At 37.6% G+C, this 22,095-nt stretch overlaps 1 protein-coding gene and 1 long non-coding RNA gene across 6 annotated transcripts; both read right to left on the reverse strand.

Annotated features, from left to right (window-relative positions):
• Positions 1-2,452: 2,452 nt before the first annotated feature.
• LOC112167963 lies at positions 2,453-5,925 on the reverse strand. 5 transcript variants are annotated; one of them, XR_005799130.1, is made up of 8 exons: positions 5,629-5,924; positions 5,427-5,548; positions 4,660-4,824; positions 4,000-4,193; positions 3,678-3,835; positions 3,516-3,602; positions 3,260-3,418; positions 2,453-2,845 (listed from the first exon to the last, which is right to left on the reverse strand). It is a non-coding gene; the product is annotated as an uncharacterized LOC112167963 (long non-coding RNA). The 5 variants fall into 5 exon arrangements; XR_002924015.2 differs by having other exon boundaries at positions 3,260-3,349; positions 4,000-4,824; positions 5,629-5,925; XR_002924010.2 differs by having other exon boundaries at positions 4,000-4,824; positions 5,629-5,925.
• A 6,166-nt stretch (positions 5,926-12,091) lies between these two features.
• Positions 12,092-21,878, reverse strand: LOC112167959 (probable leucine-rich repeat receptor-like serine/threonine-protein kinase At3g14840). The gene is made up of 24 exons (XM_024305069.2): positions 21,640-21,878; positions 21,367-21,544; positions 19,174-19,245; positions 19,005-19,073; positions 18,671-18,738; positions 18,505-18,580; positions 18,241-18,312; positions 18,042-18,113; positions 17,874-17,945; positions 17,725-17,796; positions 17,565-17,636; positions 17,376-17,447; positions 16,981-17,040; positions 16,814-16,879; positions 16,696-16,731; positions 16,527-16,564; positions 15,321-15,718; positions 14,914-15,109; positions 14,249-14,413; positions 13,788-13,906; positions 13,497-13,707; positions 13,139-13,376; positions 12,729-12,879; positions 12,092-12,614 (listed from the first exon to the last, which is right to left on the reverse strand). The coding sequence occupies exons 1-24, from the start codon at positions 21,749-21,751 to the stop codon at positions 12,225-12,227; spliced, it is 3,075 nt and encodes a 1,024-aa protein (XP_024160837.1). The 5' UTR covers positions 21,752-21,878; the 3' UTR covers positions 12,092-12,224.
• Between the last annotated feature and the right edge of the window lie 217 nt (positions 21,879-22,095).

Consider the following 22,095-nt stretch of genomic DNA (forward strand, 5'->3'; position numbering starts at 1 on the left):
AAAGGGTAACAAGTAAAGAAATGAAAATAACAAATTGGGTGGCCTTAGTAAATTTCAGGTACACCTAATATGTTTGAAATTAAATCATTGCTTGAATTACTTTGACGTGGTCAAATTGGTCAATCCTGATCAAACCAGGAAAAGTTGGCTTGGACGATTTACTAATCGTCAAGATTTCGTATAATTGTTCAAAAGATATTAACTGTCGAAATGTCAGAATCTAGGACTCCAGTTACCCGAAGATCAGAAGGTTTGCGACTCTCGGAGTACGTGAGAAAAAACATCGGAATCCAGGTAAGAATTCAGGACTCTCCTCGGTTGGTGATTTTCTTATATATTTTCTTATATACGTGATGCATGATGAAAGTACACTGTTAGTTCAAATTTAAAATGTTTTTAAGTTAACGTGCGTATAAGATTGTTGATGGCGGTGTGTGAGAGCGGAAGGGTGGTTGATGACTTCCTTGGGGATTAGCCACCCCTAAACCTCAAGAGGATTAGCTACACCGGTAGGACGGTGCGCAATCGCTATGACGACACGGTTCCGTGTGTGTAGCTAGTGTGTTAAGTTTGGCGCTCTATGACTGGTAAGGTCAGATACTGGTTCTACGAAACCAGGCCATCGGGTAAAGCGCACGTAGTTTTCTAATCATGCATCGGGTTTTTAAGTTTGTCGTTCTTTTAAAATACTTAATTGGTTTAAGCATGTTTTCATACTGGGATCCCAAATATATATTTACTGGTTTCAAACCTAGTCGTAGTAGAGTTCCTATAGAGCAGCGAGGACGAAAGCTCATCCCTACAATAGTGTGGATGCAGGTACTGTGCACTAGTGACGGGACAATGGCGGACGGAGCTGGGTGTGCGGAATAAGTTCGGTAAACCATCATTTGGACTTTGTTCTACATTCTTTTCCCCGAACTTCGTGTTCCGAAACTTGTTAATAGTTAGCTTGTGTCAATTTTAGTTCTCATTCCTTAAAGTTCGTATCCTTCGTGTGAACATACATTCAAGTTTTGGACGAATGAAATGATTTTTAGCAACCCAAGTATTTTCACCTCAAAAATATTTGTAGCTTCCGCTGTGTTTGTACAAAAAAAATTTCAAATAAAATGCCTAGCGGCTCTCTAGGATCTAAGTCGAGGGTTAGGTTTATGTTTTAGAGACTCGCGACACTGTAACGAGCTTAAGCTGGTGAGGTGCTGCTTAGGGCATTATAGGTAGGTAAATAAAGTTCAAACAAGCAGATGTGTTTAAATAAGAATTGTATCATAGGTATTATATATCTAAGGTGCATTGCACACATAATATGATTTGATCTGTGTTGGCTTAGCCCAAGCCACAAATCATATAGAACATCAAGAATATGACATAGTACACATGTATTAGGTTCAACATTAAACTTCGTCATCTACTATATGGTTATAATCTACTCCAATAATTTCAAAATAGGGCTAAATACATATTACTACCCTGTAGTTTCCTAGTTACAATTCTTTGTTCATGCAAGTTGGAAATAAACGATCATATATGCTTCAAGTGAGATTTAAGAAAAAACAGATACTATTATTATTCTATTGTTCGTCAGATATAAATTCTAAAAAAGACTACATATATTCTAAATTTACACTGCCCTTTCGCTTTTTACGTACAAGCAATATCATAATTACTCTAGTACTGGCTAGAAATTATACAACAATTCGTTAAATTTTGGATTTTGAAATTGTAAATGCAAATAATCCAACAACTCAACGAACTAATTTCCGCATTTTTTTTTTTGTGGTATTCTACATACACTATGCCAATAATAGCTTCAGACGACAGATGATATCTGTCGTCTGATATGCAAATTATCTGTAGTCTATCCAGCTGTCATCTCTTATGGCATCAGACGACAGATATCCTCTGTCGTCTGTTCTCACTCAGACAACATAAGTTTCGTAAGGCTCTGTCGTCTGAACAACCCAACTTTGAAGGATTTGGAACTTTCTGTAGTTATTAATCACATACAACGACATATTAATGTTGTTGAAATGAGGTACAAACTACAGTTTTAATAAACCTATGTCGTCTGAAAACAAATAAAAACACATATATATGTTGTCTGAAGTTACCAAAATAAAGACTTGTTTGACAATCTATTGTTTGAATGCATTTTTAACGACATTTAATTGTTGTTTGTAAATCACTTATAATTGGGTAAATTATGCTCATCTGTCGTCTAAATAGTTGTAAGACTTTATTTTTATGTCGTCTGTCTTGTATTCCAACCACAGTTTTAAGTTTTTATGTTGTCTGATAGAAAATAAAACTTCGCGTTTCTGTTGTTTGATAATCAATTGAACTTCAGTTTTATGTTGTCTATTAGAAGTATTTATGTTGTTTGATAGTGAATTGAACTTCATTCTGTACAGTAGTCATCAAAAAGGCAGATTAATTATAAGATCTGAAATCAGCAAATTCCTCATTGCATAAATTAACCCACCAAAATACATTTCCATCAGTAGCATAATACTAAACTAGCTAGCATGCTAGCCTTTACATTAACTAATTTTAATTACTGCCATTGTTGCACGGATCCTAATCTAACTAAGACAAAAACCTAGTAGCATCCATAGAGTAGTTACAGCAACTGCATGCATTTGTTCAACACTTTCCATCAGTTCTGTCAAAATGCACAAAAGCAGTTCCTAGACACTACTACTGCTCATAACCTACCAGAAACAAAAGCATTTATATAGGCTGATACTTAATTTTCTGGGAACTTCAAAACATGCTTAGCCCATTCCACTCGGATCTCATCAATATCCTTGTCTGTGTAAACCAAATTTGACCTCGTTCCCCACTGCAATAAGGAAATGCAGCAAATTAAATATGAAAGTTATATGCACAGAGCATGCACTATATCATTCACAGAAATTTCTTATCTAAGTACCTTTTATCTACTCAACTACTGATTATACCAAGCCTAAATGCCTCGAACAAAGAGAGCTTCAACTAACAGAAACAATATATATATGATAGAACTTTTCATAGGACAAAGTCAAGGATGGACACTCTTTTTGAGTCTATAACGAATATGTAATTATGCATCACGTGAATATAGGAACCATTAGAGTATATATCTGCAAATTAAAACTTAAAGTATTGTTGTGCTTCTAGACCAGGTAAATTTCACATATACCACTTAACCATCTCAACAACATGAACAATATCATTCTATCTCAATAATTCAGAAGACAAAATTCATCTTCTTTACCTCTGTGTATGCCAGATCTTTGAAACCACTTCATACCTCTCCCTGTTCAATATGCACAACCTCCAAAATCAGGCAGCAATACTTTTACTTCTACATAAATTAAATCAATTTCTATAAGAGCAGTTTTTTTGGGGATCAGCCAAAAAAACAAGCCGTAATCTGCAATCCAAAAGAAAACATAAATTGATTTCTTAATGCATAAACGTTAAGAGGAGATTCCAAAAGAAAAAAAAAAGGAAAGAAAGAAAGAAGAGACCTTGGCAATCTGCAATCCAAGTATTATGAGCCACTCATTAGCAATAATTCCAAGTTGCTTCCAATACACATTTTCAAGAACAGAAACCTGTTGGGAGAGTCATAGAAATCAATCCCTAAAACCATGCATCTAGACAAAAGTTTTAAGCTTCAGAATTGTTACCTCTCTTTTAGCTAGATTGGTTTCTGTTGTGTCATCTCCTTTGCATATTTACCAACCTGAAAGAAAGCATTCCATAATCTTAAAGACATCAGCTAGATTGGATTCTGAGCCTCTACTATTGATTGCTTATCCTTCAAATCCTGAACACCTGTTTGCACCTGTGCATGATGTTAACAAAAACCAAATAAATCAGAGAAAATGAAAAGGCAGCATTAACACAGTAATTAAAAAAATAAAAGAGTTCATAGTCATTTCTTTTACTAAAATGCCAAAGGCAGCCAAAACAAATCCACAGGAATAAGAAGGTAAAGTGGCAACATACATCTCTAAGAATATTCTCCATTTGTCTCATCTTTCCATCAGCATTTCCATGATTGTTTCCCACAGATACCTTCAAATCATCAACAGAATTCTCAAGGTGGCGGGTTCTGCTCTCAAGTTGTGTTAGTCGTGCACTAATACCTTCCATAACTTGAAGTAAATTATCAGCATACTTCTTCATGGTGTGGTCAATCTCTGATATAATTGTAGCATCAACGACGTCTACTTAAAGTCTAGCACGCATAGCCATATTTGAAAAAGGAATATAAAGAGGGTAGAACAATCACCATAAGGCCCTATGATTTTTGGTCTGTACCTTTTCAAATTTTTACAAACATGTGTAAAAATCCACCATGGTAAATATTAATACTCTCAAAAGCATAATCTTCAGTCAGCCTACTCTCAAACAATAACATGTGTAAAAATCCACCATGGTAAATATTAATACTCTAAAAAACATTATCATGCTCGTTCACACACTGCCCTCAGGGAAATTCAGTACAGTTCTCTAGTTCTAAACATTTAATTGCAACTTCCAGAAGCATAACATACAAATTTTCGATTAAGTTAATAGCAAAATGGATTATGCAAAATCTCACTACATATAGAACTAAGAAACTAGCACCATGAAGAATGAGATTCTGAGAGAGGGGTTAATTACTCTGATGGGAGTATTGGTGTTGGACTTGGACTCTTGGGAGTTCCAAGCCCTAGTGGATCCTCCTCCACCTCCGAGATTAGGTGTAGCATCAAAACTTGGGGATTGCGAAGAGGCTCCAGTGATGGGACGGATGGGCTGGAAATCATTGTTCGGCAAGATATCTTCCTTCTTGCAAATCATGGCACAGAAAATCAATGTCTAAGACGATTAAAAGACCAAAGAAATAATGATCATGACCAAAGAAATATGCAATCAGAGATGTGAAACAGAAAAGTCAGAGACTAATCCTTGGAAACTCACAAAGTCTAATGCTTTTTGTGAATCAGAATTGCATTAATTTAGTTCTTGCTAACTGAGTTGCATCACAAGAAGAAAAGCAGGCAGAAAATGTAGAAAGCTATGACTGAACATAACACAAGAACTCCATACAGCACAAGGAAAAACCTAATCATTCAAATTTCATCCAAGGCAAGCACACAGCCAATACAGCCAATACTTCTATATACATTTATATATGTTACAAGCATCTTAATTTCTGTAATATACACACACACACCTAAACCTGCTCGGCTCAAACAAGATGCTTAATTTGTGGTCTTAAGTTTTCCCATTCAGAACCCACTAAGAAGAATCTGATACCCAGGAAGAGGAGAGAGAGAGAGAGAGAGAGAGAGAGAGAGGAGAAATCGAACAGAGAAAAGCCTTCATCTTGGTGGCCGCAACAGAGAGATACGCTGAAAGTATCAGAATAAGAATCAAATAGTTACCTGCACAGGCGGAGATGAGGAAATGGGCGACGACCATTGCGGCCAAGGTCGAGTCCGAGAAGGTGACCGTGGTGATGGGCTCTCACACTTCTTCAACACCAGATGCACATTCTTCCTCAGATCTGAAGGAATTTGAAAAAAAAAAATCAGAAACAAGCTCCAATTGAGTTTTGGGGGAGATGAGAGAGAAGTACTCACTCACCTGATGACCAGATTCCTTTACACCAATGGGACGGCATTTAGCGAGGATGAAGGCGGAGAGGGCTAGGGAGAGGTAGAGAGAGAGAGAGAGAGCATGAGGTTTGTGTAGGGAAACGCCATCGGAAATTCGAAGGTGGAAGATCCGAGGATTACATGGGTAGGTGAATTTGGGTGTTTGCTATGATGGATAGAGAGGGAGGACGAGAGAGACAGGCTTTGGGAGAGTTTTTTTCATTTCTTTTTTCAGCTCAATCTCGTGGGTTTTCATAGCAAACTTTAAAAAGAGGGAAATTAGAATTTGAGCCAAAAACAATAGCGGGGTCTTCAAATAAGGGAGGGAATACTATAGATTAATTAGGGTTTGTTTCCCATTTACTCCGACGACATATGAATGTTGTCTTAATTTTCCACTTGTCTCCCGTTTACTCAGATGACATATGAATGTTGTCCTAACTTTCCACTTTTTCATGCGAATTTATCAGTTCTTTCAGACGACAGATATTTGTCGTCTTAATTTTCCACTTGTCTCCCGTTTACTCAGACGACATATGAATGTTGTCCTAACTTTCCACTTTTTCATGCGAATTTATCAGTTCTTTCAGACGACAGATATTTGTCGTCTTAATTTTCCACTTGTCTCCCGTTTACTCAGACGACATATGAATGTTGTCCTAACTTTCCACTTTTTCATGCGAATTTATCAGTTCTTTCAGACGACAGATATCTGTCGTCTTAATTTTCTAACTTACTAAAAAGATGAAAAAACTGAAATAGTATGGATTCTCATGCTATTCAGACTACAGAATTAATTTATATGTCGTCTAAATAAGTTTAAAAGATTCAGACGACAGAAAACAAAAATTCTGTCGTCTGAAATGTGTCGTCTGAAGGCATTATTAGCATAGTGATATAAAAGGTCATGGGGCATGAAAGGTTATCTCTTTACACATTTCCGACATTTGGAATATAAAGCGAAATAATCTTTTTGGCCTTTCAATTTTTTTATTTTTTTTAATCGAAATAGGTTATCCAATATTATAAATTCAGCAAGTAGTACAAAAAATGACACACCCTTGAGGGGCAGACAAAAAGAGCCGTTTTTTAGGACATACAAAGGACCTATTCTAAATAAAAACATAACCTCGCACTCCCGGATACACCCATCTTTTAAGGAATTTCACGCACTTTTATTTTGACAAAACCTAGAAAACTCAGAAGTAGTTTAAACAAATATAACAACCGAGCACCTAGGCTTTGCAACCCAAATGAAATTTAAATATTATTGGTAGAGGAGGAGGATGCACCAGCATCCCCAGCCTCTCCACCTGCATTTGGTACCTCCACCATCTGATCAAGCTCATCATTTCCACCCGCCTCCTCCTCCACGGAGTTTGGATGTCTTTGTCGCTATCACGAAGTCTCCACTTCTTACCCTTCTTCCCCTGTAGATCCCTCTCAGAGCTCTAGCACATTTAGGCCTATTCTTGCTTCTCTTAGGCCTGCCCAGCTTCTTCTTTCGTGATAAAACCACCAATTTTCCATGATTATGCTGCAGAACAAGTTGCACACCATCATCCACTTGAAGCGAGGGTTCAGGATTCGACCCATACCTCTTACCAATACGTCCAAACATCTCAACCAGCTTTCTTTTAACACCCAGCACCGAGTTAGGGCCTGATTCCACAACCATAGTGCCCACCCTACCCTCCGCCCTAGAGGGCTTGATAACTAGAGGAAGCATGCCCTCGTTGGCAACCGAGCATTCCAACTCTCCAAAAAGTCCGACAGGTTGAACCCTGCAAACAGATTCGCCCTGTGCACTCCATCACCCAACACCGACAATGACTATGGCGGCACAACACTCTTTACCACAGTCTGTGTTCCTTCGTCCCCAGTCAGAGCCGGCTCAATCATCTGCAGCAACACCGGAGCGGCCTGCCTCGGTACCTCCTTAGTCCTAGGCTGATTCTAGCTATCCGACATAGACAACCCGACTAGAACTTCCGCTTGCATCTGTGCCATAATGTCGTCTTTCTCCTTCGTTAAAATACCATCACATCCTTCCTCCCCATGCTCAAAGAGACCACAACTACGACAAAATCCCTTCACGCACTAGCACAGGCGAGAATTCAAACATCTTCCAAACCTTAACACGACTCCGGATGTCAAAAACCAGTCGAATCTGTTGTTCTTCTTCCTTCTGATATAGGGCAGTTTGATCGAGACGAATAACACGACCAATGGTAGATCCTACCAGATTCAGCGCCGCCTTGTTACGTAAGTCCACTGGCAATCTCTAACAGCCACCTAAGTCTCCACCAGCAATGGGATATCAGCCACCGAACCAATTCCATCGTACGCTCCAAGCACCAGCATGGTATTTCAATAAAATCATGGCCCTCCATGCAGTATGTTGTTACGTTCAGCCTCGTGATTGAATTGAAAAACAAATTGATCTTCGACATCTTGAATCAACAAACCAGACTTGATTTTCCAGATTGTAGAAATAGTCCCTTTAAACCCTTGGTATTTGGCCTTGGGGCCGAGGAGTCTGCCCACCATATACCACTGATCAACATGCAGCACTGCAAGCCCCACCGAGCCAAGTGAAACGCGCACCAAGTCCAGAAGTTGCAACCCTGCCGGATCTCCAGCCTCCAAGTTCACCATCATGCAGAGAGATTTGGTAGTTTTGTCGAAGGCAAGCAACGAGAAACCCTAGAAGAGACGGCTAGGTCAACTTCATATATTTTCTTTCGTCGTCTTTCAACAACTGGTTAAGGTTTCTGTTTTTTTTTTTTTTTTTTTTTTTTTTTTGAGTTTCTTCTTAAGGAATATGGATTATGAACTAGGGAAATTATGTAGCTGAATTTCTTTTTAACGTTTTTGTTGGCCATGCTGTTTAATGGATGTACTTTTCAGTATTATTTTATTTATTTATTGCCCTTATTTATTTGTAGTTTAAAGAGAGTGCTTCAGTTTCTTGAGCATCATAGCCTTCCTCTTCGATGAAACCTTTAAGATTAAAAGTAAAAATGCTACAATTTTCTAGAGTCTTTGAGCTTATAGCTAGTACGTAAATTTTCTTTGTACGTTGTTGCGTATATGTTTCACATATATCTTGTTGATTACGTGCATTTTTTTTTTTTTGGCTTCTGAAATCAAAGTAAACATTTCTTTGCCTCCCACACAATCAAGCACTTCAATTACTTAGCATCAATCTGAAACCGTATGGGCGACTCTCTCTCTCTCTCTCTCTCTCTCTCTCTCTAGTCGCCAATGGGTAGTTGTCCTTATCCCAAGATTATTGCTCTTCACGAAGCAGTTTGTGAATGTATATGGCTTACGTCCATAGTTACGCATGTTCGAAGCAATTGTGGTCTGAAGTCTACCACAAATGAGCCAACAAGCATTTATGAGGATAATGCTACTTGCATTGAACAAATGAAGCAAGGCTACATCAAAGGTGACAACACCAAACACTAGGGGTGGGCGTTCGGACCTGAAAAACCGAAAACCCGACCCGAAATGAGCAAAAAAGCCCGATTCGGTTCGGTTTTGACTTTGAAATTCTCGATTCGGTCTAAGACCCGACCCGAATATATTTTCTCGGTTCGGTCTCGGGCCTCAAATATGTAGAGACCGAAAGCCCGAACAAAGCCCGAACTAGCCCATTTTCCTATCATTTGCCACTTTTCCCTCTATTATTGGGTGTTATTATAATATATTAAATATAAAAAAAAAAAACCCCAAAGTAGTCAGACCAAAGCCCACACGTTGTCCCCACTTTGTCTCCCGTTTTTGCTTTGTCTCCCACTCTCTAATTATTAAATAATGGGCTTATTGCTATATCATGTCAGTATGCCACATGATCAAGCTCTCTCTCTCTGAACCATCTCTGCTCTAAACCTCTCTCTCTCTTTCTCGCTTTCTCTCTCTGAACCAGCTCTGGCTCTCAGCCTCTCTCTCTCTTTCTCGCTTTCTCTCTCTGAACCAGCTCTGGCTCTCAGCCTCTCTCTCTCTCTCGCTCTCTCTCTCTAAACCATCTCAGGCCCTAGTTCTTCCCAAATCCCCGATTATTCAAATTGAAAACCTATAACCCAGTTCATTTCATCCCAAATTTAATGGCATCAACACAAACTTCTTCCCAAAGTTCATGTTCTAAATCTGATTCCGATTCCATTCATTTCAATTCAAGGACCCAATACCAGGAAGACGAAGAGGATGAAGAAGATGAAGTCATCATGAACCCACTGAAAAGCCCACCACATCTGACATTCTCGGCGCCGTTGCGAGTTGCTGATGATGATGAATGTTTGGCTTGCTTTCTCTTTGAGACTCGACCCTTCTGAGAGTGCAATTGCCGAAAGCAGTTGAAAGTCACTGGAGAAGCTCCCCCTGCCGCAGCCGACAGATCTGCTCGAATGAAGAAGATGAAGCAGTGGCTTGGCTTTGGGACTGCTGTTGTCTTCAACCTCACCCACTAAGGTTTAGGACCGAAAAGCCCGAAAACCCGACACTAAACATAACTGGTCGGGCTCCTGTCGGTTCTCACATCTTAAATAGACCGAACCGGCCCGAACCGATTACTTCGGGCTCGGTCTCGGTTCTGGTAAAATCCGGGCCCAACCCGACCCGAGCCCAGGCCTACCAAGCACATATCGCCTAAATTCTTCTACAATCAGCAACAACAGAAGCTCCTCAAGACCAAAGTGAACCAGGTTCGATATGAGGACAATGTGGCAAACTTGTTTACTAAGTCATTGCCCAAATCCATATTCGAGAAACATGTGGCAAGAATTGGCTTGCAGAAATTATCTGAACTCCCATGATCATAGTCATCAGGGGGAGGCGCAGACATCAGGGGGAGATGTCTACATGTTCGTCTCGAATCGTGAAGGGTGTGTTGTGCTCTTTTTCCCCTTCGACCGAGGTTATTTTTGTCCCACTGGGTTTTTGTTACTCGGCAAGGTTTTTAACGAGGCAACGACAGAAGCACTGCATTTGGGCAACACAAGGGGGAGTGTTCAAATAAACCCTAATTTGTGTTTGACCCAAACTCTAGGTTACTTGTTCTAGTGATAATAGGGTTAAATTAGAAGGATCTAGATTCCTATTCAATGTACGATTACTTTCCTTGTATGATTGAGATTCGAAGCAATTGTGGTATGAAGTCTACCACAGATGAGCCAACAAGCATTTATGAGGATAATGTTGCTTGCATTGAACAAATGAAGCAAGGCTACATCAAAGGCGACAACACCAAGCACATATCGCCTAAATTCTTCTACAATCAGCAACAACAGAAGCTCCTCAAGATCAAAGTGAACCTGGTTCGATCTGAGGACAATGTGGCAGACTTGTTTACTAAGTCATTGCCCAAATCCACGTTTGAGAAACATGTGGCAAGAATTGGCTTGCGAAAATTATATGAACTCCCATGATCGTAGTCATCAGGGGGAGGCGCAGACATCAGGGGGAGATGTCTACATGTTCGTCTTGAATCGTGAAGGGTGTGTTGTGCTCTTTTTCCCCTTCGACCGAGGTTATTTTTGTCCCACTGGGTTTTTGTTACTCGGCAAGGTTTTTAACGAGGCAACGAGAGAAGCACCGCATTTGGGCAACACAAGGGGGAGTGTTCAAGTAAACCCTAATTTGTGTTTGGCCCAAACTCTAGGTTACTTGCTCTAGTGATAATAGGGTTAAATTAGAAGGATCTAGATTCCTATTCAATGTACGATACTTTTCTTGTATGATTGAGATTCTATGCATTGTAATCCTCTATATAAAGAGGCCTCTATTATCAATGAGAACACACAGCAAATTCCTCTCAAATTCAGTTTCTCTACAACACTTTGTACGTTGTTGCGTATATGTTTCACATATATCTTGTTGATTACGTGCATTTTTTTTTTTTGGCTTCTGAAATCAAAGTAAACATTTCTTTGCCTCCCACACAATCAAGCACTTCAATTACTTAGCATCAATCTGAAACCGTATGGGCGAGTCTCTCTCTCTCTCTCTCAACATCTTTGTCTCTCTAGTCGCCAACGGGTAGTTGTCTCTTATCCCAAGATACATCACTGTCATGCAAAATTCTACAGTGATAGGGAGTATTAAAATTCCGCAGCCAAGAACGGTTGGATTGCAAATTGTTTGCTGTGCACTCAACTCAATGAGCTAATATAATCCACTATAGAACACCCCTTTGTAATAGCAACATTTTCTGAAATTGAATTAAATGACAAGATACTCTAGTTTCTCTATATTAAAGTTAATCCAAAATGATTTATTCCAGAGTAGGTAATGTGAAGAGAAATTCAGTTCAGTAAACTAAAAAGGTAAGGTGATCGATGTGAACAGCTTGCTTCACAATCTACAATCACTATGCTATAAAAGAACCTTTTTTTTTTTTTTTTCCTTTTTTAGAAAGAGGATCAAAGGGTTTCACTCCTGCCCCCATGGTGACTCGAACCCATGCTATAAAAGAACCTACTTCTGTGAACATTCCTTCAATATATTCCAAAAAGAAATAAGTTGAAATGGTTATTGAACATATATATGCAGGCAACAAAATGAAGACAGTTTGCTCAGTTTCTAATTTCTGTTCTCCCAGTAATTTGAATCAGGATTGACTGGATAAAGATCATTAACTGATGTAGATGAAGCAGTCCAAGGCCCTTCGGTTGACATAGTTTGCCTCTGACTATTCTCACTCGTGGTTTCTGCAACATTGGACTCAAAATGTTTCCTCATTTCATTGATCTCATCCTTCGACGCATTTGGATCCAAGACCAACTCTTGGACAGAAGCCTTGCCTTCAAGCATGCTCACCACTGAAGACATGGTAGGCCTATCTGCTGCAATGACATTAGTGCAAAGAAGAGCCACATTGATTGTGATCATCATTTCTTCTTTGTTAAAGTCTGAGCCCATCCTTGGATCAACTAGTTCCAGTACATTCCCTTTCTCTTTTAGAAGAAGTGCCTAGAACGAGATTAAGGATTTCAATCATTATATAGTACTGTAGGTATACATGCTCCTTTTGATTCAAGGACCAATAGAACTAAAGCGAACAAGGAAGAAATAGATTCATGTTACCCAATCAAGAAGATAAAAGCATTCTTCCTTTGTCCGGTAAGTTGTATTGCTCCTCCCACTGACAATTTCCAGTACAACAATTCCAAAACTATAAACATCGGCTTTATCAGTTAAATAACCACGCATCGCATATTCAGGTGCCATATATCCACTGCAAAAAAAAGTTTACATATAAATTCCCACATTTAAAAAAGCTACAAGAAAAAAAAAAACAGTAAAAATACTTGAATACAACTAATTTTACAAACCTAGCCTAAATGAGTACTTACAATGCAATAGAGATAATAACAGAGCTATATATTGGATAAAACCTTCAATTTGTTCCATCTTCTTTTTCCTATTTCTATGGATGGCTTGCAGTGAAATCAAGAGTTAACTAAAAAGTAACTAGTTAATACAACAGGACTTACTAAGTTCCAGCAATTCGGGTGCTTATGTGGGTATTCTCCTCTTCATCAAGTTTGGCCAATCCAAAGTCGGATATCTTGGGGAAAAGATTTTTATCAAGTAGCACATTAGTAGCTTTGATGTCTCGATGAACGATCTTCAACCTTGACTCCTCATGGAGGAAGGCCAAACCTCTTGCAATACCGACACAGATATTGTGCCTTGTTGGCCAATCTAACTTTAACTGACGTTCTTCCGGGCCTTCAATTTGTCAAAAAATACAAAAAATACATAATAGGTAGTTATAAGAAAATCTTATACATCCACTTGCATGAACCAAGTGAAGGTTTAGATATAAACACTTATGCTAGAAATATTTACCAAACAAAGCACGTGCAAGACTATTATTTTCCAGGTACTCATAGACAAGGAACAATTGATTTCCTTCAATGCAACATCCATAGAGCTTGACAAGATGAGGGTGTTGCAAAGCAGAAATCATGCCAATCTCATTCACAAATTCACGATTCCCTTGTTTTGATTTGGCAGAAAGCTGCTTAACAGCAATTATGGTGCCATCTGATAGAAGGCCCTGCATTCATCAAACATAATGAGAATCCGCTCGAAAAAAAATGAACTCAGGTGAAGAAAATGAATGGTTCTGACGAATACCTTGTGAACAGGACCAAAACCACCTTCTCCAATCTTATTAGCTGGGTTAAAGTCGTTTGTGGCAGCTTTGATTTGCCTCAAGGTAAATTTACTAGTTTGCAAGTCCACTCCATTTAAATCTGTGTAGGAAGCGATTTGATATAAGAAATGGTTTCCCAAATTTTTAGAATGACATTGCATTATGAATTCAAGCTTCAGACTGATTAGAGGCCTAGAATTTAACAAAGTCACCTAACTAATACTTTTGACAATATTCATATAATGTATTCTACCAGCATTATGTACTAAAGATTTTGAAATCTAAACAATTACCATCTTAAAAACATGATAATGCTCATATGTTGGTGATATTAAATGAAAAGTAGAACAATATTAATATCATCTTAGGAAGCCTCTAGAGTTTGAAATTAATCTAAACTAAACTAAACTATTAGTAGTATCACAAACTAACTGCAAAATACCTTGTTCAAGAGTCCTTTCTCTTCTTAGAAAGCCTTTCCACCAAAGAATACCAAACATAAGTAGTATAATGAAGATTCCCCCAACCACAATTCCAACCAGGACACCTACAGATATTCCACTTCCACCTCCACCTCCTGCCGAGGCCTCTTGTGGGGGTTCAAAGTCTGCCGGAAGTAGACAAGCTTTAGTATATAGTAGAGGTTATTGATAGGAGTGTGTTACTTAACCAGCTACCCAATGCGCACAGACACAAAAGATTCAACCCTTTGGGGGAACTTTAAACAAGTAGATAATAAGATACACAAGTTTGCTGTCAATTTTTTTTTAGGTAAAAGAAAACTTTCAGGTAAAAATCCTCTCTGTTGAATGCAAATGAACTTTGAAGCTAGCACATGCACCTAAAAACATAAACATACAAACACTTTGTGACAAGGAGACTGAATGGAGATGATTTCTCATTTCTCAAAGTCAAACTAGGTACGTAAAACATAAAGTAAGTAGATGCATTTCTTTGGCAATTAATGCAAGAAACACAAAATCAAACCGTAGACTAGTGTAAGAAGCTCCTATAATAGGATGGATGGAATATCCTTATAATGAAACTCTGAATGGTCTACAACTAGTTATAAGGAGAACATCAGAGTTCATAAAATATTAAACTTACTAGGATTTACAGAAATAGCGGAGATAAGAGGGCCATAGATTCCTCTTATAGGGATGCCAGTGGTTCCTTTCCCAGCCCAAAATAAACGGATCTCCAAGGTATTACTGGTTACGTTAGCAGTGAAGTTTTTTACTACTGCTATACCAAACCCTCCTGCGTCATTCGCAATGTTAAAATCCTTCAGCACTACTGACCCCTGCAATAGAGTAGTATAATTACTTAACATTTCATGTTCATATTTACTAAGGCTTCTAGTCTTGACTGTACATAATTACATGTTGACATAAAATTCCTACATAACAAAGTCAGAACAATAATTAATCGACCAAAAACAAAGTAATATTTGTTTTGACAACATTTGTTAAATATTATAAACTTTAGCTGATATATGTGGAAATATGTCTTACCTGGATATAAATATCAAATATACGCCTTCCCAAGCTGCTATATGTTTTGCCATTTGTAAACATTATCTCGGCAAAATGGAGGTTTACTGTGTAGATTCCATTTCCCAGACAAAACCCATAATAAGTTAGAGAAATAGGAGAAAGACGTGCATTCAAATACAGCTGAGGATTGGTTATAGAAAGTCTAGATGTATTAGTCCAGATAAAGTTATCTGTAGGACGATCATCATCAGTAAAGTAACCAGTGTTGCTTGATGCCCAATTTGTTCTGCTTTGGTAAAATGATGAAGGCCCAGATTTATCTGTATCATCCTCATATGTTGCCATTGTGGATCTTGTAAAATTTTCACTGAGAGTTGCTTCTTTTCCGCCACAATTTATGTGGAGAGAGTACCAAGCTAGGAAAGAAAAGCAAAAACAGGTTAGTAGCCCATGAGAAGGAAAACAAAAAAGAATCAATCCTAGAAGGAAGAAAATGGTAATGACTTCTATATCCCTTTGTTGCAATGGAAAAGCTGGGGGGTGGGGACAACATATACAGGTCGACAAATAAGATTTCCATATACTATATATATCTGAAATAATTATCCCAATGAAATAATGATCAGCAAACTTCATCCTGAAAGTTTACTAAAACTAGGCAAAGACTGTGCAAGATGCTACTTGTAGATGACAAGGCCAAATCTTAGGGTGCATAATCAATGGACTTTTGATCTTAAAAGTGTAAAAAGCAGAGACTGGTGCAGTTAAAAGATTAAGAATCCATCAGCCTCTTATAGTCTTGTGTATATATTGTCTAAGCTAAGTAAGAAATTGTTTTGGATTTAACCCTCATCTTCCTCCCACACCCTGATCGTCATAGTTCAATACTTAGACACTATAGGATTGAAACTATGCTCGTACAGACTTGCAACTTTAACACTAACCTTTTTGCATTGCATATTGTAGTTCTATACTTAAATATGAGGTGTAAAGAGACCAAGTTCTTTTTTCACCATTGTTCAGAGCAGTGGTACATAATTGATAATTTTACTTTCTAGTCTTTTGTTCCTTAGAAATTCTGATATCTTTTTGAGCTGTTAAGCTTTCAGCCTTAAAATATAAAAAATATAAAATAAAATAAAAATATTAAAAAAAAAAAAAGGAATGAAGGAAGTGGAAAACAAAGAAGAGGCCATAGACATTTATCATTTATGTAAAACTTACTTTTTGGACATTTTGCAATTTTCAAACATGAAACAGATCTGCAAACAGAATAATAGAGGGTCCAAAAAGATCAGCAAGAAAACATGATAAACCAACTGCAGTGCAAATCGATCTTTGAATTCCAAGTAAAACTTTTCTGCATGCTTTTAAAAGACCGTATTAAACTTACGAAGTATTGCCACCAGAAGAGCTTGCAAACAAGTTCCTGTAGTAATTAACATATACTCGTAAGTTAAGTTTGCTCTGCAGAACATGAACAAAATATAACTTAACAAAGATATTCTTACAAGCCGCCTTGTGGTTCACAACTGACAGCTGCTGACTTAGTGGTGAAATCGTTGTATGAAAGATCACTGCATAAAAAAGCTCAAGTAAACTTTTGTTCACCATCTAAAATAGGGAAGAGGAGGAGGAGTAGCATTTGCTACTATAGCTTTCCTAGAAGAGAGCTTACATGTTGTCTCCTTTCAGCCAATCTGGCACAGATCCCGTGAGCATATTTCCAGTCAAGAACCTAAACATAATTAATGCAAAAACAACTGAGCATCTGTTTTGTATACGAAAACCATCTCATGTTATGCTTGATGTCGGTACTCAGTTCTTTTTATGCCCATTTATATCATATTCTTGCTTCATCCACAACATATTATACAAAAACTATCTCACTTATTACTCAGAAACACTCCATCAAGTCCTACAGTTAGACAACGGCTAGACCCCAAAACCTAAAGCTAACATTTGCCCAACAGTCATGCTTGTAGAAAGCACGAAAAAAAAAAATTATACATGAGGCCTCATTCTGCTCCTAGTAATCAGTAAAAGAATCAAGATCTGTTATTCGTTGCTTACATGTAATCCACATTTGCTAGTCCAGAAAAGCTGCTTGGAATTTCTCCAGTTAGCTTGTTAAAGCTGAGGTCTCTGCAAAGATTCCAATCAAAGAAAATGTAGACATGATGATCCTTTGTTTCGTATAGTAGCATGTAGAACTAAGATAGTTTATAGAAGGCAGAAAAACAAAAAAGCAATTGTACTAACAAAGTTTTCAAAGTCGTCATTCCCCCAAGATATGCAGGTAGCTGTCCACTAATATTGCAATTCCGCAACATCCTGTAACATAAACAGTTATGCTTAATTGAGTTGGCAAAGACGTCCCGTGTAGCCAGAAATGTGTGCCACATGGAAGTATCTAACTCACAGTGTCTTCAGTTTTTTCATATTCTCAAGTGGAGGAAGCGATGAATCAGGTCCATTCAAGTCAGTAACTCTCCTGCAAATGTAAATTAGTTACACAATCCTAATCTATTCCATTCTACAAACCAGCAAATTATAACAAAAGGTACTAACATATCAGTTAATTTTGTCAAAAGAGAGATGCCGGAAGGAATGGGCCCCGTCAAGCCACTAGCCTGAATCGCTCTGTTTCACAAGTCATAGTATAAATTAGTGATGATATGAAATTTCAAATTTCAGAATCAAACAACAGTAAACATAAATGAAATATAAGGCACTCACAGTTTTTCAAGATTTGTCCAATTCTGAATAAAATTAGGTATCTTTCCAGAAAAGGAATTGTCACTAATCCGACTGCATAACAATGGGAAGAATAAAAATGATACAACTTTTCTCGGAATGAGATACATAATGACTAAGTTGGGTCCTAAGGATACCATAAATTAAAGAAATAAAGAGAGAAAGAACAAGAAAGGCTTACAAGTCCTTTAGTGTAGTAAGCCTTGCAAATGTTTCCGGCAACTCCCCAGTAAAGTTGTTCGAGATAAGAAGCCTAACCAATTAAAGGGATAAAAATTAAAATTACAGACAAATTCTAAATAAATTTGAAGCATGTATCTACAAATGATCCAAAAGATTATATATGATTTACTATCCATAAACATAAGCATGAGTCTAAGGAAAAACAAATCCAGATAAAACCAAACATCAGTTATCATGGCTAAAAGTTCTAACAGGATCTTACATTCTTTCTATGTTGGGCAAGTTCCCAAGCTTCATAGGAAGAACTCCAGAGAAGCTATATATTGAAATCGATGGCCCTGCACAAAACATATTTCATTCCATTCATGAGAAAGTTCACACGTCAAGTAAGGGGAAAAGGACAAATGTTCTTATCAACACTCACAAACTTTTGAGGGTGGTGATGTTTGCAAGCTCAACAGGTAGAGAACCTGTCAAACGGTTTCCAATAAGGGAACTGCAACAACACTCGCATGTTAACAGCATTTTTATGAAATGCACAAAAACTCCATATCTAACATTCAAATATTTATTATCCAAATGGTGCGTGATGGGACATCAAGCTATACAAACCTGTCTTAGATTCTTTCCTTAAGAAAGAAAAGGATGAAAGAACATTGAAATGGCCATTAGAACAATATATACGAGCATGACTGGTATGATATGAATTAATTAATGAGTATCACATATCCACATGTGTATACAGAGGGAGAAAAGAAGTACATGTTAAGTAGTGGCAGGGCACCCCATTCTGGAGGGATGGTGCCATTCAGGTAGTTGCGGGTGAGGTCACTGAAGGAGAAAGAAAGAAAGAAATGAGTCACTGAAATACAGTTAAATTAGTTAACGAAATTAATATGACTGAAACTAGGAGTGGTAACAGTGCGCTTACATTTCTTGAAGATAGGGGAGCCTGATCAACTCTGGCGGGAGTTTTCCCAGCAAATTCTGAGATTTCAATACTCTGCACTTCATCAAAATACATGGTTATAATATTACATATCTCAATCACTATATAACAAAGATCAACAACTCAGTTAAACTGTGCCTAAAGAGAAACACAACCACTGAACTAGATAAATTACTCATGAGTTACCAAACCCATACGAACATAGCGACAAAAGACAATCCAGCATGAAGTTCAGCTATCGACTCCAACCCATTATAACCAACAGAGGCAAGGAATGCTGGTTAACCTGTCAGCTTAGCTGGGATAGCTTCAATCATGCAGTTAAACCTGCTTGGTTTACTGTTGTGTACTTGAGGCGTCATCGTAAATGTAATTGCCATTTCATCATTCATCCAATAAGTGATAGTTTTACAAAATCACGTTTTCCCTGCACAGCAAATTGTGTGGCTTTCCTAGTTACGTACTGCCCATTTCTCCTTTGGGAGAATTTCATCGAACAGCTTGCGTGCAATTGCTACTTTAAGAAAATGCTTTGGGACAACCAACTTAAAGTTATTAGGACTATGAACCAGAAACAAAGGAGGGTTCTTAGAATCGCGTGGGACTCCATTGCTCTGCGTCTGCGATGTCTGTAATATGAGATTTGAAGCAAAATATGATCAGGAAGGAAGGACCAGCCACACGGTCTAAGAGCCTCTCCCCCTTGGCTTTTCTGTTTTTCTTTTTCTACATTTAATGGTCGGTCGATATGGTCATTTGACATTTTTCCTTTTCATGTATTGGAGGGGAATCAATCGGGGGGATCAAACTCCTAACCTAAATGTCACATAGTGTTTAACACTTCGATTCCATTCTAAAAAAAAAACAAACCAAAAAAAAATCACTTTGATTCCTAACCTCAAAATTAATATTCGACATACTTTTAGTATCTTCCATTAATAACATAGTTCATAATTAGTAAAAGACGGGACATATATAGCACACAAATGCGGACATTTTATCAAATAATTCGTTGAAAAGTTCAGCGAAATATTTTTAATTAATTAAATAATCATAATTTAATAAAAATATTAGTTTATATTCATTTTTGTTCAATAATATGTGTAAAATAAGGGGAAAAGAAACGTAAAAATCGTGTATAGTACATGTATAATACTTTTGGCTTCAAAAGTATAGGAGATTTAACGAGTCCCTTTCAAAAATATGAAGTACGGAAGTATTTTTTTTTAAAAAAACTTAAATACGTGTTTTATTCGCGTATAATACAAAAAATTACTAACTATGACACCGTCAACTCCGCCATATTTTTAAGGGTATTTTCGTCTTGCCCTCTCTCTTTTTTCACACCACAAAACTCATCATCGTCTTTATATATCAACATAATTAGTCACTGGTTACTAACTAAAAATAAGAAAAATACAAAGCATAAATAGTATTAGTATATGTAAAATGAGAAGTAATAATCTCGTAGACTTTGACCTTATGCATCCTTCTAACCCTTTCACATCAACCACTCAAATACACAAAAACCATCAATATTTAACCCAAATCATCATTGAAAGATATTGTCATTAAAGTGATTAAACGATAGTATTTAACTTTTCATTCAAAAACATTTAAAAAACAAGAAAAACAAAATCATCATTGAAACAAACTCATGGTGTCATGTTCGCTTGTAGTGTTTGTATCATATATGCTCAACTCATTCATGACTAACAGATCAGGACCTATTAATTAGTTGTGTTAAAATCTCCCAACACAAACACAGCTCGTTGATTAAACAACTAATATGCCAAGACGGTGGTACCCGTTTACATAGTAACAATTTTGCTTAGACTTCAGCCGTAGAGGATGACCTAAATAACAGTAGAGGATACCAAATAACTTGAAATTACAACAAACGAGAGGAAATTGCACCAGTCATTTGACATATGAGTTATGACCAATGGGATAAGCGGATTAACCCGAAGACAACCCGCATCTTTAGCAATTCAATATCAAATTCACGAATCAATGCAAAACACAATTATTTTGAATTGAAACCTATTAACTTCATGTGGTGTCAAAAATTTCCACCCTACTGAGGGACTTTTAGTATCTAAGAAAATATTATTGGATTTACCCAAAAAGAAGTATGTAAGATGTAGAGTTGTCAAAAGAGCAAGTGATACATACATGCTGGTGACGTGGCAGACAGTGGAATTGGGAACTAAGGTACAATTGCAGGTGACGGCATCTTCGGATCCTTTTACCGGGTTCAGATTAGCCCACCCGTAATCATTGCCACAGGGATCAGCGCTGAAATTCCAGTTCGTCTTCCCCAGCGTCTTTGCTATGTCCTTCAAAGCCTCAACTTCACATGAACAAAATCCATGCAACAATATATTAAACATCATAAATATTAAAGTAATGCATATATAAACGTAAAGAAACTTGTTAAGTAGCTACCTTCATCTTCTGGTAATCGAGTGGCTCCGAAAGCAAAAGTTGCAGAGCAAACTAGCAGGAGAGACAGAGAAAGAAGAAGCCGAGGGAAGAAGAATGTGCAATTCATTTTCATGATTATGGCCAAAACTTTTCACATTTGAAGGGCTCTCGATGAGTTGTTCGGAGAAAGAAAGGGAGATTTTGAGAGCTAAGCTCTGTGGGTTTGAAACTTTGAATAGAAATGGAGGAGTAGTAGGAATTAACGGGTAGCTTCTGTTTGAAATGGTTTAGAAGAGGAAACTAATAAGAGGGTGTGGGAGGGAGAGAGGGTAATAGACTTGGCCTCGAATGACACAAACGAGAGAAATTAAGAAAATTAAGTCCGCATACTATAATACTACATTACAACCTACCTTCCTTCCCCTTTAAACAAGAACAAATAAACAGAAAATGTTGAATATTATTCTCACAACTTGC

The sequence above is a fragment of the Rosa chinensis genome, chromosome 5, assembly GCF_002994745.2.
Source record: "Rosa chinensis cultivar Old Blush chromosome 5, RchiOBHm-V2, whole genome shotgun sequence".
Lineage (NCBI taxonomy): Eukaryota > Viridiplantae > Streptophyta > Magnoliopsida > Rosales > Rosaceae > Rosa > Rosa chinensis.